The 17,821-nt window shown below is 42.6% G+C and overlaps 2 protein-coding genes across 2 annotated transcripts in view; one reads left to right on the forward strand and one right to left on the reverse strand.

Moving 5' to 3' along the window:
- LOC144818744 (uncharacterized) overlaps positions 1-17,821 on the forward strand; it is a 397,421-nt gene that overhangs the window by 278,168 nt on the left and 101,432 nt on the right. The window lies entirely within an intron of this gene.
- LOC144818745 (uncharacterized) overlaps positions 1-17,821 on the reverse strand; it is a 220,113-nt gene that overhangs the window by 2,508 nt on the left and 199,784 nt on the right. The window contains exon 10 of the mRNA XM_078676449.1: positions 4,154-4,786. Within this exon, the coding sequence (XP_078532575.1) occupies positions 4,154-4,786 (633 nt within the window). The remainder of the gene's footprint in view (positions 1-4,153; positions 4,787-17,821) is intronic.

Here is a 17,821-nt window from a genome sequence, read left to right on the forward strand (position 1 = left end):
GTATCCACATGACCATGTCGCAAAGTTCGTAACTAAATGGCTCAGAAACTCTCTCGAGCTACACTCTCGCAATACCATGAGGTCTGAATGCCCCAGGCCTTACATTGAGGATAAGGTATGCCAAACCCCCAACCTAGACCCTGACCTTATAAAGTTCCTATTCAAATTAGGGAAGGACCCCAGGAGGGGGCTTGAAAGAGCTCTTAAAGCCTGCCAGGATCGCCTCCTCGACCTTTTAGGCCCCCCTTACTAAAATTCTCGACCTAGCTGAAGAATCCCACATCTCCAACACTCCCCTGGATACTAACCTAATCAGGGGATGGAGCCAAAGGGCAATTGTACTTCTTGGTAACGCAAATTCCTCACTTAACATCGAAAGAAGGAGGACCGTCCTCAATAGAATAAACCCCAAACTCGGCGATCTCGCAGAGAAGGAGCCTTCCTCTAAGCCTAATGGCCTCCTCTTTGGAGAGGATATGATTAAAACGCTGGGTAAATATGTCGCGACCTTTACCGCTCTGGATAGAGCACAATCTAATATGAAAAGGGTTTTCCCTACAAACCTTTTTGGCCGGGCCGGAAGAAGGGGCCGCTCTTCCGGCCGTGGAAATTTTCGGCCCTTCTCATCTGGAAGAGGAAGGGGTTCGAGCGGCAGAGGCTTCTACCCCTCCAACAATAGGCAATACTACCCGCCTAGAGGAAGAGGTTCCCGAGGAAGAGGCTTCCCCCCCCGTGGTGCCTCCAACAACGCTACCCAAGGTAAGTGCTCCTCTTCCTTCTTCCCCTCCCAAGGTCGGGGGCAGGCTCAGACATTTCCTTCACGTTTGGGAGTCCTTAACGCAAGACCCCTGGGTTCTAGAAACAGTTCAAGGGTTCAAAATAGAATTCCTAGAGATCCCATATCAATACGTCACTCCGAACCCTCTGGTTCTTCCTCCAGAACACCTGCAAATCGTCAAAGAAGAGGTCTCTTCTATGTTAAAGAAGGGTGCCATAATAGAGGTACCTTGGTCTCAGAAAAACTTCGTAAGCACCCTCTTCCTCGTCGAGAAGAAGGACAAGGGTTGGCGCCCAGTGATAAACCTTCGGGAGGTAAACAAATACCTCGTCTATCGGCACTTCAAGATGGAGGGCATCCATCTTCTCAGGGATCTCCTCCTTCAAGGAGACTGGTTAGTCAAATTGGACTTAAAGGATGCCTATTTCACCATACCCATGGCTGCAGAACATCAACCCTTTCTCCAATTCACCTGGGACAATCGCCTTTTTCAGTTTCAGGCCCTTCCTTTCGGCCTTTCATCCGCACCTTGGTGTTTCACCAAGGTCATGAGAACGATCGTCTCCTCCCTGAGAACCAGAGGTATCCGTCTCATTATTTACTTAGACGACATCCTCATCATGTCCCAATCCCATTCGCAGTTACTAAAAGATCTCCAGACCTCCATGAATCTCATAGAGGACCTCGGATTTATTATAAACAGGGAAAAGTCCATTCTTTCACCCTCCACTTCCCTGGAGTTCCTAGGCTTCACTGTGGACACCTCCAGCTGTCTCCTCCTACTTCCAAAAAAGAAGATTGCCAAAATCCGCAAGGAAATCAGATTCGTTCTGAGACAACAATCTCTCTCCCTCCGAGAACTGGCCAGACTTCTTGGTCTCCTCTCTTCCTCGATCCAAGCTATCTTCCCAGGCCCGCTGAACTACCGTGCCCTTCAGAGAGTGAAAGCCAATGCTCTCAGATCCGGCCTCTGGTACGGAGACCATGTCTCCCTGGACCAACAAGCCAGACTGGAACTCTCTTGGTGGCTGGACAATTTGGACGCGTGGAACGGAAGGGCTATCTTCGGTTCAACTCCGGACTTCGTTCTGGAGTCAGACGCCAGCCTTCACGGCTGGGGAGCACGCCTCCTCGACCAGGACACCGGTGGTGTCTGGACCCCCTCAGAATCTTCTCACCATATAAATTTCTTAGAGCTGACAGCTGGACTCTACGCTCTGATGAGTTTCAGACACTCTCTCCAGGGCAGATCCGTTCTCCTGAAAATGGACAACATCTCTGCAGTCTCTTATATCAATCGTCTCGGTGGCACGAGGTCTGCCGACCTATCAGACCTGGCCAAGAAACTTTGGATGTTCTGCCTAGAACACAAAATCTCCCTGAGGGCAGAATATCTCCCAGGGAAATCCAATATTTCAGCAGACTGGAACTCGAGATTCCTTCTAGACTTCAGCGATTGGAAACTCGATACCTCCGTTTTCAACTCCCTTTTCCACTTCTGGGGTCCCTTCGACGTGGACCTCTTCGCAAGCCGGTTGACCTTTCAACTCCCCCAATACTTCAGCTGGATGCCAGACCCGGGTGCTCTGGCTGTGAACGCTTTCCTCCAGCCTTGGGCTCCCCTCTGCCCTTACGCCTTTCCCCCCTTTGCGATGATCCAAAGGGTTCTGCAGAAGGTGAGACAGGAACAATGCTCCTTGGTCCTGATTACCCCCTTCTGGCCGTCTCAAGCATGGTTCCCCACTGCTCTGGAACTTTCTTGCGACGTTCCCTTCCTGATTCCGGCTACTCAGGGACTCCTCCTAAACGCAAGCGGAGAAGATCACCACCTGGTTCTCTCAGGGAACCTGAACCTTCTTGCCTGGAAAGTGTCAGGCAATCTAACCAATTGTCTGGACTTTCGTCTTCGGCTCTCACCCTCCTTGGAGAATCTTGGGCACCTGGAACACACTACAGATATAATAACATCTGGAAGAAATGGTCTAGTTGGTGCTTGGAAAGGGACTTGGATCCCGTGGAAGCTCCTATCCCCAGTATAGTCAATTTTCTGGTGGAACTCTTCGACAGTGGTCTCTCCTATAGATCTATTAACTGTTTTAGATCTGCAATTTCAGCTGGACACTCTCTTGTCAATCATAAGACGGTAGGTAAAAATGTTATTATTTGTAGAGTTCTTAAAAGTATCAGACTTAAGAGACCTCCTAGACCTAAATATCAATCTGTTTGGGATGTCAAACTTTTGCTTGACCTTTTTTCCTCCTGGCCTGATAACTCTTTTCTTAATAGGAAATGTCTTTCTATTAAACTTGCCACTCTCCTGTGCCTGATTTCTTGTCGCAGGGTTTCCGATGTCAAAGCCTTGGATATTTCTTATAGATGTTATGACATGTTTGGTGTTAAATTCGAGATTCATAGGAGAACCAAGACTATGTCTGATTCCATTTCCTACCCTCGCTTTGATTTCTGCCAAAAACTTTGTGTTGTTAATTGCATGAAAGAATATGATTCTAGAATGAAGGACCTTCGCCCACCTGATGCGAACCAGCTCCTTATCTCCTACGTCAAACCTTTTAAACCCATTTCATCTTGCTCCATTGCTAGATGGGTTAAGTTGGCTATGAGCCTTGCTGGTATTGACCTTTCTAAATTCCAAGCTCACTCCCTAAGGAGCGCTATGTCCAGCAAGTCCTTTTGGTCTGGTGGTAAGTTGAATGTAATTCTAAACTGTGCTGACTGGTCTAATGCTTCTACCTTTGCACACCATTACTGCAAACCCATAGAACACGTCTCAGATGCTGTTCTTCAGGGCTACCAACATGCATAATGTAGCCTCCTGTCTTGTAATGAAATTGCGATTCTCCTATTAACATGACCAGAGAATCTGGATTTCATTAAAGACACGGAGGCTAACATTATCCCTCCCGTCCCTCCCTTGAGGGATATGGAGAATTGACTTGTTCTATTTTGTCTTTATTGATTCATGCCTTCTAACCTCATGCTTTCCTTGTTACTGCTTCTGAAGGTTACCTTGTGTCCTTTTTGACTCCCTCTATTTTCTTTCAGACAATTCTAATTGATGAATCTCCAAGGATTCTCCAGGTCTCTCCAAGGATCTTCCAAGTTTCTTCATTACCTCCTTCAAGTTCCGAGATGCACTCTTCGTTCCTTCTGTCGTTCAAGGCATTTAAAAGAGGCTGATCTCTCCTGGCACACGCCTTTTATAGATACTGTGATGTCACCTTGTTATTATTCTAAACCTTTGTGATGTAGGCGGCTGTGTGAGCTGCATTAAAAGGATTAATGCATAATGTTAGCCTCCGTGTCTTTAATGAAATCCAGATTCTCTGGTCATGTTAATAGGAGAATCGCAATTTCTCTTCTGACTGTACATTTTCCCACATTCAGTACATTGATAAGGTTTCTCTCCGATGTGCGTCTTCATGTGTCTACCAAGAATTCCCATCTGGCTAAAGTTTTTCCCACATATAGCACAATGATAGGGTCTCTCTCCTGTGTGTGTTCTCTTGTGCACAATAAGATTTCCCTTCAAACTGAAGCTCTTGTTACATTCATTGCATTGGTACGGCCTTTCTCCTGTATGCAGTCTCAAGTGCCTAAGAAGGTATTCTCTTCTACTGAAGCTTTTGTCACATTCGCTACAGGTATACAGCATCTGCTTTGGCTGCAGGTCTGTTGGATATGTAAGTGAATTTGATTGATTAACATTACTCTCCCAGGCATCATCATACTCCGATCCTGGAATTCTGGGGGTTTCCTGATATACAGGACAGTGTTCTGCATCATTCACAGCGCTTTCACATGCAGGTTTGTCACCCCCCAGTACCCGGATGATTTCTGACCATAGATGGCTGTTATAGGGTGCTTCCTTCCCAGGGCTCTGAACCACTTTCGATGTGTCTTTTTCTGATGACTTTTTGTATGATTGTGTTTTTGCAGTACACGTTTCAGAATCACTTAGCTTTCCAATTCTGTGTCGGACTGCACCACCTGTTGGGTGAAACATCAGAGTCAAATCATTAGCATTTAAATGCAAGGGAAAAGTACAAGATGTTATTGTTAACATTTAGGTGCACATTTACAAAGCAGTGCAGCAGCCAAACCTGCATCACTGCTTCACAGTAGTTGGAGAGAGCAGTACAGTGCTATAGTTAAAGACTGCCTAGCGCTCACTTGCACAACAAAATTCAATGTGTAGATATTTTTTTAAACATTTCGCTCTTTAGATATATGACATACTGTGCAGCACACATGAAATATAGGAAATATAAGGAGAAATGCAATGATTTTCCCCCAACTTTGCGCCTGCCTCAAGGAGACATGCAAAGTTCAATCTAACAATTGTAGTAGATACAGCTTTACATCAAAAACCATGGGTGGCTGCCCAGGAATACTCAAGTATCAACAATGGACCATCCCCTTGACTCGAAGTAGAACGAAGCAGGGCTGGAAAGTAAATACCATATCAACACTTTGCATTGCTTTGCAGCAGCACATGACCTTGATAACTCTGCATTTTAGTTTGTAAAAGGGAGGGACTAAGATAACCAGATTAGGATATATTTATGATGTATCAAATTATTGTATGCTGGTATTATATGACAATGCTGAACGTAAGATATATAGAGAATCCCAATAAAGTTTAATAAGGAGGGACATACAGATCATCCTCATTTAACTATTCTGGGTTAAAAGGTTGTGCAGAAAAACCCTAGGTATACCTGATAAATGTCTTAAGTAACGTTTAAAGCATTTAATGCAAATAAAAAGTTAAAGCAACATCAGAAAGTCCACACTGGGTAGAATCCCTATAAAAGCACTGGATGTGACAAAGCATTTATAACAAATGGATACCTAATGCAACATCAAAAAGTCCACAATGGAGAGAAACCAAATACATGTACAGAATGTAAAAAGTATTCAAATGGAAGAAGAATCTAAAGCGGCATCAACAAATTCACACCGAGGAGAAACTGTCTGAATGTACAGATTGCAACAAAGCATTTATAACAAATGGAGATCTAAAATGTCATCAGAAAATCCACACTGAGTAGAAACCATATCAATGTTCAGCATGTGTCAAGGCATTTATAACAAATGGAGACCTAAAACAACATCAGAAATTCCACACTGGGGAGAAACCATATCAATGTACAGCATATGACTAGGCATTTATAACAAATGGAGAGCAACATCTGAAAATACACACTGGGGGGTAACCAGATCAATGTACTGAATGTGACAAGCCTTTATTGCAAATCAAAGTTTAAAAATACATCGGAAACTCCACAATGGGGAGAAGCCATATGAATGCACTGAACGTAACATGGGATTTGTCAGAAAGCAAAATGTAATTCAACGTCAGAAAGTTCACACAGAAGAGAACCCATATCAATGTACAGAATGTGCCAAAGCATTTAAAACAAATGAAGAAAAACAACATCAGAAAATCCACACTGGGGGAGAAACCATATCAACATATTGAATGGGGCAAAGCATTCATAACAACTGGAGAGCCAAAGCGACATGAGAAAATCCAAATGGAGAGAAATCCTATGTATGTTAAGAATGTAATAAAGTCTTACGCAGGAAGAATAAGTTAACCCAGCATCAACAAATCTACACTAGGGAACAACCATATTAATGTACAGAATGTGACAAGAGATTTATGAAAAAAACAAAATTAATGACATCAGAAGGTTTACACAGGAGAGAAACTATATAAAAGTATTGAACATGATAATATATTCATAAGAAATGGAGTGCTAATGCAACATCAAAAGTCCACACTGAAGACTGCACTGAATGAAGCAAGTCATTTATTAGCAAAGGAGAATTAAAACAACATCAAAAAATCCCGACTGGGGAAAATTTCTATGAATGCACAGAATGTGACAAAGTGTTCTTGGAAGTAACTGCTTGAATGTACAGAAAGTGACAAGGCATTTATTAGACTATTAGATGGGCACAGCAGAACCAATGCTCCATCAGAAAGTCCACACAGGGAAAAAAAGCATATCAGTGCACTTACTGTGACAAGGCATTTGTTAGTAAAGCGACCTAACAGCTTTAGTTAGTTCACGCAGGAGAGAAATTATATGAATGTACTGAATGCAACAACACATTTATTAGAAAGGCACAGCTAATGTACCACCAAAGTCCACATGGAAAAAAGTCATTAAGCTAAGAAAGCATTTCACAACAAATGTGTCCAGGCCTTTGTCAAAAAGAAAGACAGACTACAACATCAAAAAGTCCACCCTGGAGAGTAACAGTATCAAGGTACTGAATGTGGCAATTAATTTATTGGCAGGGCACAGCTACTGCACTAACAGTAAGTTAACACAAAGGAGAAAGTCATGACAGTGGAGAATCATATCACTGCACTCAGTGTTGCAAGGTATCCTCTACAAAGGCAAAGCTAATGCAATATCAGAAAGTCATTACTAGTGGGACACCTGTCCTCCACACAGGAGCGATACAAAACGTGATAAAGCAATCATTACGGAGGGACTATCAATGCAACATCTGAAAATCCCTACTGGGAAGTAACCAAAGCAATAAATGTGTACAGGATATTATGGCCCGAACACTGACAGGCCAGTCCAGGGCCTTTTAGAAATGTATTGTCTGAATTATTGAATTACACAGATCCATTAATAATGGCTGGAGACTTTAATGTGGTCCTGGTTCATGTAATTGATCAATCACAGAGAAGTAAAGCTATTCTAAACTATAAAATGGCTGCATTGATTAAAAACACAATAAAACAGCTTGCTTGGCATGATGTATGGAGGAGTAAAATGGGCAAGAATAGAGGTTATACTTTCCATAATAAAAAATACAATCAGAAGTCTAGAATAGACTACTTTCTCTTGAGTACAGTTTTAAAGAACTGGGTCCAGGATGTCAACCATGTAGGGGAACATCTTTCTGATCATTCAACAGTGTCATTAACTCTTAAGGTACCAGTTAGACCAATTATCAGGAGTTGGGCTGTGGAGCGTGCCATCCTTTTGGAAAATAAATAATTGAGAAGTTAACATCAGAAACAGAGGCCTTCTTTCAAATTAACCTAGGTACTGCCCCGATACATATGGTTTGGGATGCATTTAAGGCTTTTTTAAGGGGTTTAATAACCGCCCTACAACTTGCCAAACACAAAAAGTATAAAGCAGAAGTCGAGGGAATAGAAAAAGAAACACAATAGAAAATCACATCATTACAGATCACAGTAACCCCTCAGAAACGAACATGCCAGCAAGGTTAGAATCTCTTAAATCAGATCTGGCAGCTGTTCTTGACTTAAGGTTGAAAAAGAAATGACAAGCCAGTAAACTAGCTCACTTTGAGTATGGGGAGAGTTGTGGGAAGCTTCTTGCATGGAAGACCATGGTACCATTAATGAGCTTAATTCTGCTATCCCGGGGGGTATACAAGACCACAGATGAAATTGAAAAGGCCTTTCAGTCATACTTTGAGGAAGTCTATTATGATGATTTAAATGTTGAAGAAGGGGAAATAACAGAGTGGCTGGGTCAGACCCCTATTAAAAAAATCACCAATGATTAATCTTATAATATGGATATGCCGATTTCTAGAACTGAGATCGGAAAAGCCATTGGTTTGGGTAAATCTGGGAAAGTTGCAGGCCCGGATGGGTTATGTGCGGAAGTGTACAAAGTTCTAAGGGCTTTTCTTATCCCAGTTTTGATGACATTATTTGCCCATATCTTTGAAGAGGGAGGAGATGTCCCACCCTTGTGGAATGAAGCAACTGTTTCGCTAATCCTTAAACCCTCTAAATCACCAAGATCTTGTGATTCGTATTGGACCATCTCTCTGCTTAATACTGATTATAAGATCTTTGCACAAATATTGGCAGAGAGGTTGAATGGGGTATCAGAGTGCCTTCTCCACAGGGACCAAAAGGGATTTGTTAGAGGGAGAGGATAAGTAGAGCTCACTTATAATTTGATAGGGGCGATTGATATAGCTACCGTATACAAAATCCCGCTAGCTATAATAACGATAGATGCTACGAAGGCTTTCGACAGAGTAAACTGGGCCCCCTTAAAACAGATACTAAAAGAATATAATCTAGGAAATAACTTTTGCAGGTCAGTTTCTCTGATATATCAAGCCCCCATAGCGAGTATTATATTAAATGGTAATCTATCTGCCCCTGTCAAAATCCAGAGAGGCACTAGGCAGGCATGCCCTTTATCTCCAATGTTTTTTAATCTATATATCGAGCCTCTGGCTGAAAAGATCAGACAACACTCAAGTATACAATCTTTTAAATTTAAGGATTGGGAAAAGAAGGTGGCACTATACGCCGACGATTTAATGGTTTATACATCGGACGTGAATGTCTCAATCCCGTTGAAGTATGTTGAAGCAAAGAAGTTTGGGAATGTTTCGGGATATGAAATAAATGCTACAAAAACTGAATGTATGGCATGGAATCTGATAGAGGCAGGTCTGCGCTTGGAACAGATAATATCGGAAGGGTCCCTGCTATCCTGGGATGAGCTGAATTCACTTACAAACAACCGTCTTTCCAAATGTAAGTACTGGCAAATAAAAAGTTGGTATCAAACTATCGGGCCTGAGTTAGGCTCGTCCAATGAACTAGAAAATGTACTTTGGAGAAAAATTGTAAAAAAGAAGGAGGTAACAACTTTTTACTGGTTAATGCTGGACCTGGAGGAAGGATAGTTTAAACTACAGACGGAGCTGTAGGGAGAGTGCTTGCCCGGCAGTCATCTTGAAGAGATATGGCAAGTAAAGTAAAGTAAAGTAAAGTCCACATTTGTAAAGCGCACAATCACCCGTAAGGGTCTCTAGGCGCTGGGGGCCGTCGGGAAGATTAAGCGAGCTATTGCCCAGAGTCACATGGTGCTGGGCTAACCTGCCGCCGGAGCCGGGGATCGAACCGTGGTCCCCAGATTCCTGCGTCAGTCGCCCTGGCCGCGGCGCCACACCTCTTCCACCACGTATCTCATGACATCTTGTACACTACAGTGCAACCAGCAAATTTAAGGAATCATATCTTTTGTGTTCACAGGGTGTATTGGTCTACCCTTAAGCTCTCAAAATTTTTGAAAGGTCCAGCGCCTAAGTGCCCAAAGAGTCTCCTGGTTGATGGGGATGATGTTCACATATTTTTAACTTGTCCCAAGCTTCGGCATTTCAGGGCAGAGGTAAATAAAGCGGTACAAAAGGGGGTGGTGATAGACGGAGCATTTGAACCAATCAAACACTCACACCCAGTCAACAGATCTGGGTTTAATCCAACACCGTTCTTTAGCCCACTCTGCCACCCCAGTTCAGACATGGCCATATGCAAATCAGTCTGACCCTGGGGTGGCACAGTGGGCTAAAGAACGGTGATGGATTGAACCCAGATCTGTTGACTGGGTGTGAGTGTTTGATTGGTTCAGATGCTCCGTCCATCACCACCCCTTTTTGTACCGCTTTGTTCGCCGTAAGTTGGCAGGGTATGCTCAGACGTGAGTCCCTTGCTCACTTTGCCACTGGATTCAAGCAAGCCTGGCTGAAGACGTCTGAAATGCCAGAAACCGGTCCTAGGAAGCTTGTTTCCGGTCCAGGGAAGGCATGGCCTGGCAGTTCAGGCTGGACTGTTCCCATGAGGCACAGGGTCAGACTGATTTGCATATGGCCATGTCTGAACTGGGGTGGCAGAGTGGGCTAAAGAACGGTGATGGATTAAACCCAGATCTTTTGACTGGGTGTGAGTGTTTTTTTTCGGTTCAGATGCTCCGTCCATCACCACCCCTTTTTGTATTGCAGAGGTAAATAAAGGCATGGAAGATATTTTTGGCATAAATATCCAGGTAAGCATAGTTCTAGTTTTCTTTGGCTTGTTTTCAGACTGTAAGTCATTTTCCAGGTGGGAAAATAAGTTATGTTTATATTTGATTTTGCTTGCAAGAAGAGAAATTTGCAAAAAGTGGATAAAGGATATTTCCCGAACTTTTTTAGACTGGGTGATCTCCATCAAATATACAATGAAGATGGATAGAGTTAAATTAGAAAAATATAAAAATAATAGGGATAATAGAATAGATTTTTGGGGTCCATGTGAGGAATGGTTGGGCACTCTTGATCAATAGGGAAATCAGTCTGATGATTAAGCCTTTAACCTTGTTTTACTTTATCTCTCTAGTTCTGTAGGGCACCCAGGCTAATACAGAACAAGTATGTAGAGAGGCTCTGTGGAGAGCATTTCCAGCTAGATACAGAACTCTCCGGTTGGTGCTATTTGACAGGGAGGCTACAGGAGTAAATTCAACAGCTCTGAATTATCTAATGGCAAATGAGGACAAATGAAATTAAAATAAATAAACAAATGTGTACAGGTGCTGCTCAGATAGTCCACATTGGCAGAAACAACTTTTTCTTGCAAAGAGTTTTCTCACAGGAGGGGCATGATGTGTCAACATGCATTCCAGAGAGAAACTGTATCTGTCTTCAGTATGACAAGAACATTCATTACAAAGGAATAGCTAACGTTTGATCAGAAATTATAGACTGGGGGGAAGCCATTTGAATATTATAAATGTGAAAGAGCATTTCCTACTAAACGCTCAGTGATAAGGCATCAAAAAGGTCACCCGGGTTTAAGACGGGTTTAAGAAGTACTGATTTTAAAGTCTATAATTTGAAACAGTCATTTGGAGTTGGTTGGAAGTCATATGCCACTGGCCTTCAAGATTTGCAGCCCCGAAAGTATGTGTGCATCAGGTTTATGGTTTCATGTGGGACAGGAGCTGCCACCATTTGTACAGACATTGCTAGACCGTTTACTGGACAATCTGAATAAGAGGCCTCTATTTAAGACACTGATTACAATCTCCTGTATCACGTGTAGGCAACTATTGTATTCTTTTTACTTCTGTAAGGTGTATTTTTTAAATATGCTCATCTGTAATAAAATGAACATCTGCTGAGAGTAACGACTGCAACTCTAGATGTTTAAACACCGTAAACCTTCTTATATTGTTGCTAAAGCGATGTCCTTTCAGACTATGCCCATGCAATAGAAAAAAAACAATCTGTGTTTGTATTTGCATTACTCCCTGCATTTTCCCCCTTGAATTGTATTTTCTTGTATGTACAACCTTACTGCTATATGTACGGAGCTCTAATACCCTGATGGGTTTATGTTCACGCTTTAAAAAACTCTGCAAATTTTAAAATGCAACAGCGAAGGAGTATCCTTACTTGCCAGCATAATGATCCGCCCGCCAGATTTTGATGTGTATAGACCATAGGATTGGCTCCAGCGGTGAATACTCCGTCACAACCTATACCCAAACCTCTCTGATGGCCTGAATGAGTAAGGGCTCTCAGAGAAATGGCTATATGTCCATCCACTCAATCAGAATAGGCAGACATATAGTCATGTTTTACTGTCCATCACCGCCAGGCAAACTCTGGCGGCGAGGGACAGTAAAATGCAAATAATATCCCCTCGCCATGTGGTATGACTCCCATGTCGAGGGAACCATTACTTTTTATTTTCAAAAAGAAAATCCTGTTTCGAAATGCATTGACAGAAACAACATAAAGAGGGTTAATGTCAACGAATTATTAACGACCGCCTGCTTGATGGTCATTTATAAATTTAGCAGAGTCACTCCACCATGGGGGGCCAAGAAATGTACTCTCTACCCCAGTGGAACAACTGGTCGTCTGTCGAAATATAAATTATGCTTAGCGGTCGCTAGCTGGTGCTATCCATGCTCTGGAGTTACTTTGTTACAAGTTTGAAATGTTTATTGTTCTCAACCTTAATGTTTGCGAACACCCAAATCAATAGAAAAACCAAACAAATATACTATCAAATAGCAAGCAGACAGTAAACCTGCTGAACTACAAAAGAGGGTGTCAGTGTTGCAGAGTTCAGAAAATGTGTGAACTGTTAAATGAAATTAACCCTATTTCCTTATAGTGGTGTCAGTTGCCCAAAAAGAGAATACCTCGCTACTTGAGGGCCTTAGAAGCTCCAGGTCAGTGTCTCCACACACATGTGGATAGTCATCAGTGCAGACCACTGTTTAAGCTACAGAAACACCACTAACCCAAAAGGCAAAAAGGACATTTTTTCAGGCCACAAAGATCCCTTTCGATCATGCAATCTAGCAAGTCACCCGAGTACTGAACCACAACATAGCAGCAGGTTCAAACGAAAAGCAAAATAATAAAAAGGTGATGCAGTGAAGGAGTCAGATTCCCACTCAGCTACCCTACATTTATAAAGGTCCATTTCTTAAGCAGCTCTCCTCTGGTGTCTAGCGAAAGGTAGGGAGGGCTTCACGGTATTATATCTGCGTCCACAACTTAGCTCCACATTCTATAAACACTAAGTGGCCAGGCAATGTTAGACTGGCCTGCAGAGCACTCTAGCACTACCAAGTGGGCCAGATTGATACAGTTGGTAATCCTGTGGACCGTGATGGAATAAAAAAAAAACTCCAGACACTGGCCCTTTCAAATCTGTGAGTATCAGACTGCTGACAGGCCAGATCAACAATGCGACCAGACAGGACTTGTCCAATGGTGATCAACAAGCTGGAGGGAAGCTACTACTTATTTTCCAAATGTAGGCAATTGGGCCATGTCTACTGCAAATCAGTCATTGTAGCCTCCATATTCTAATGGTGTAGTGAATCATATTGGTAAGTAGTTTCTCTTCTAAGAGAGGAGTCTGGGAAGATCCTCTTACTGGAATTCTATGAAGTGGTCATTACCTATGTACAAATAACCTGGTACTCCTTACAGGGGGCTATTCTGGTGGGGACATTTCTGTTTTCCTCTCTGAAACCAACAAAAACTTAGAACAGCAGATTAAAAATAAGTGAAGCTATCTTCCGTCGACAGGGACCATCATCCATCTTGCAACTGTCAGTCGTAGTTATTGCCCAAGGGCCAGATTCACAAAGAAAGTTTGGAAAGTATAAGCAGAGATCACCATCTCAGTTTGTGCATACTTTTCCTACTTTCTGGAAGTAACATATGTTCACAGAAGTATATATGGGAAACTGCTCCAAGTGTGGGTTTCCAGGTGTACTTCTGAGAAGTTCATGTGATATTCCTGCTGGACTTTTATTCCCACTGTGAAGAGTTCTACATAGCATAGAGAAATCAGGATCCCAGTGGAAACACATTTCTCCATGGAGAAAATATTGTTCTCTGTGGAGAAGGGCCCTTCCCCCACGCCCCAACAAAATCTGGGACGGTCAATTTCCTGTTCCACCTTCGAAAGAGATTCATATCAGCCCTGGGCTGGAATACAAATTCTACTGTTTCAAGATTGAAAGGAGGAATAAGAGGAGTTTGTGAATGTACACAAAGCTACGTGTTTGTTCAGTCGAGGGGCCCATTTTCGAACCCTGAGTAGGGGTTAGGAGTGCAGAGAACTCTGTACTAGTGGCAGAGATCTCCACAAATGTAAATTGGTTTACACCTGTCAGGAATCCCTTTATGAAATCCTGGAAGGTGTAACACATTTACTTTTTATTCTATTTTTGAGATTTGTACAGCACATAGCTGCCCCAGTGACGGGGCGTCCCAGCGCTACCTAAGCAAGGGCCTATAGACCACTCTAGAAGATGGAGAGCAACCTACGCAGGGAAAAGCAAAGTCTTTATAGCCTTTCGAAAAGCCAGATGGTTCTGAACTCCTCTAATTGGGATCGGAAGAGAGTTCCAGAGGTGCGCCGCCTGAACCTTGAAAGAGCGACCACCTACTCTGGCTCTATAAAAACAGGGAGTGCAGACCAAACCAGAGTTAGCCGATCACAGAGGGCGATTTGGCACATATTGGAACAGCAGATTCGCTAAGATTGGTGGTCCTTGTCGTGTCAAAATTTTATGGGCCACACCCAGAGACTTGAAATGGATTATTTTCGCTATCCGCAACCAATGCAGCTTAGGCAAAGGTTTGCACCCGAACACAATTTGGGAAGTGCTAGCAGGACTATATACATTCTGTAATAACATTGTGTTTCAGCCGAAATGTACCTTTGGGGATAGGGTCACAAATGTTTGCTAACATCCCAAACACATATAATAAACATGAGGGCCCCCCCATACACCTGAGCATCTGAACCTCATTTACACAGGGAGGGCAGTAGGCAAGTCATCTGGATGCAGCTACAGCACCCTAAGGACTAAAATTATGCTGACATGAGCCAGGGCTTTGGGAAAGGAGTCACTTTGGATAGCCCAGGACAGTACAGAGTGGGGAGACAGATTGAGGGTCTTCCATCAGAGAGTACCTTAAAAGGACGCTTTGAGAAGTGCCAACTTGAAGGGTCCTCCAGCAACCTCACAAACTCAGCAGTGCATGAAACTGGATCCACAAGTTCTGCAACTGCAGATTACCACACCCATTCTTCCCACTTCTCTTTCAACTCCCTCCCTTCAACAGACTGAAAACAACTCAGTCAACCTCAACATTCCAGGATTGGCTGTGTTCCAGCTGTCCAGTAGTCTTCACACAGTAACAGAACAACATAGAAAGCAATAAAAAGCTTAACAGCTGTTATTCACTTGTACATTCCAACTATATACCAAGGTCACCATGGATAATGCAATGTGATATTAACTCTCAATATCAGTACAGCTGAATCAGTTCAATGTAGAGTAAATCCCAGTAGAAGAAACCGCTTGACTGAGGTTCTGCTGTCATACCTTAGACAAAACAAATACTATAAATATTTCACTTTACAATCTTATGGATGCATACTCCAATTTTGTAGGACCCGTGAACCATCCACCATGCCTTGTTTCTTACATCTAAACTCATATTCCGTTTGTTAATAACCATTAATGATTATTGGTTGATTACTTTTGCAAGGCATTCAACACGTGCTCTGACCCTACTTGTGTGGTCCAAGGCCACCATCATTACAGAGGACATCTCACATGCAATCTCAACCAATCAAAGTTCTTGAACGATGATGAATGTTTTCAAATATATAACTGCACAATTAAAAAATGTAGCAAATGGAATATCGAGACAGTGTTATTATTTATAGAAAAGAAAGAGCAGAACTTTTTGGAGTCACAGTCTAATCGACAGGTGAGAGATAAACTGTGTCACAGAAGGTGGTATGTGGAGATGGTGTAGTTGTTGGAACGAGAGACTCGGGGTGCATTAATGGACATATTCCAGGAGCTGTGGAAGCAAACTAGGAAGATGAGTTCGGGGGAAACCAAATCTGAGTTTTGTTGCATAATGATGCAAACATTGCATTCGGATTATGGAAAGGTGGCCTGAAGGGAGGAAACAAAAGAGGGTTTGGTACCAGTCCACACACTTGTGCTGAAAATGGGAATCCAACTGCGAGGGGCGAAGAACGCTTTCGGTAACTCACCAAAGTCAGTGGCTCACTTTATTGGTTCTTGAGCTCGTCCCTCATTTGCAGCAGTAGGAAAAGACCTCTCTCACAGATGAGACTCAGCGAAAATTTGAAAAACAATTTCATCACCCATTGGCTTCTTTTTGGCTGGTTGGCATCAGTTGTCCAATTTTGGGCAAGCTCCTCTTCACAAGCAGCCGGTCTTCAGAGCACTATTTAAAATAGCTAAGCCGTAACAGTCTGTGGGATGAGTCTGGGCAGGTTCTAAGCACACATCTCCCTCCTTCGCCTAAGATAACAGCAACAGCAGGCCTTAATCTATCGCCATCTCTTAAAAGAGATCAGCAACAGAGTCCTTTCCTAGTCTAATTCTTCCCTTTGTGCTGTGCTGTGCTGGTGTACAGCAACAATAACAGGGGTTCTGCCCAAATGACCCTCCCATACCTGGACAAGGAGCATCAAAAAGATGAAAAAGTAGAAAAAAATAGTATTAAGGGATTAATTCAATTTTTAATTAAGAACATGAAAAGATTAATTATCCTGTTCTATACAACTAAATATATAACGAGTTATTTGCAAAATTCTGAGGACATATAAACATGTACAAAAAGGAGATGGCGCATAACAACTATATAAGGAAAACAGATTCACTATATACACACAATACAATGCAATATATACAAATCACAAATACAATATATACAATACATGTACAAAAGGTGTACCCATAGACAGATCTCAGTGGTCGACCTATCACACAATATACACTCCTAACTTCGAGTGATATAAATCTATAATGGAGATCCCAAATACGCCTGAGATGTAACTTCTCTCAAAACATTCTTTTGCATAAGGCGCCTGAATATACAAACATAGATAAACTGAAAAGGGACTCCTAATCACAATGATGTCGACGCTGTCGCGGTCCCGTTTCCGCCAGTAGAATCTTTATGGCTTCATCAGGACAAGGGTACTGAAGACATAAAATAGCGCTCATCAATGTAGTGGTCACCCAGGGAAAAGAGGGTGGTATCGGTCCACTGGGCCACAGCGCCCGGAGGGCACTTTACGGGACAAGCCGATGTCCCTCAAGAAGTTAGTGGGCGTCAGTAAAGTTAAATTACAGATCCAAAACAAGGGTCGAGGCTGCAACACTCGTTCCTAAACCGGGAGGCCAACGTTAGTCCATGGTCCATCCACGTCTGTAAACCGGAGAACAATATCCGTGGTGTACAGAGCTCTGCAGGTGCACACAGCTTTACTGAAGTTAAAGGTAAACTGATATTATATTATTGGCTTCAAGATCCACCCCATATCCGGAAGGTAAGTTAGTTGGTGCCAGACCAATTGCCCACTCATTGTGTTGCATTTCTAAATTTATAGTGAGCCATCAAGTACATGTGCATATTCTTTTGTCCACACTGCAGTCCTATTGTAATTTGGAATCCAATAATACAGTGCCTCTGAATCTGTGGTGACATCAAACATCCTTTAATATGTGTAGATATGAATTCGCTCAAGAAGGCCTCAGCTAACTAGAGGTGTTTACTAAGGCAGCAGCTCACCTTGCTGAGATGAACAAAGGATACACAGTAAATGTATGGAGACTACCCATTATCTCCAATGAGAGC

This window comes from Lissotriton helveticus, chromosome 2_1 (assembly GCF_964261635.1).
Source record: "Lissotriton helveticus chromosome 2_1, aLisHel1.1, whole genome shotgun sequence".
Taxonomy (NCBI): Eukaryota; Metazoa; Chordata; class Amphibia; order Caudata; family Salamandridae; genus Lissotriton; species Lissotriton helveticus.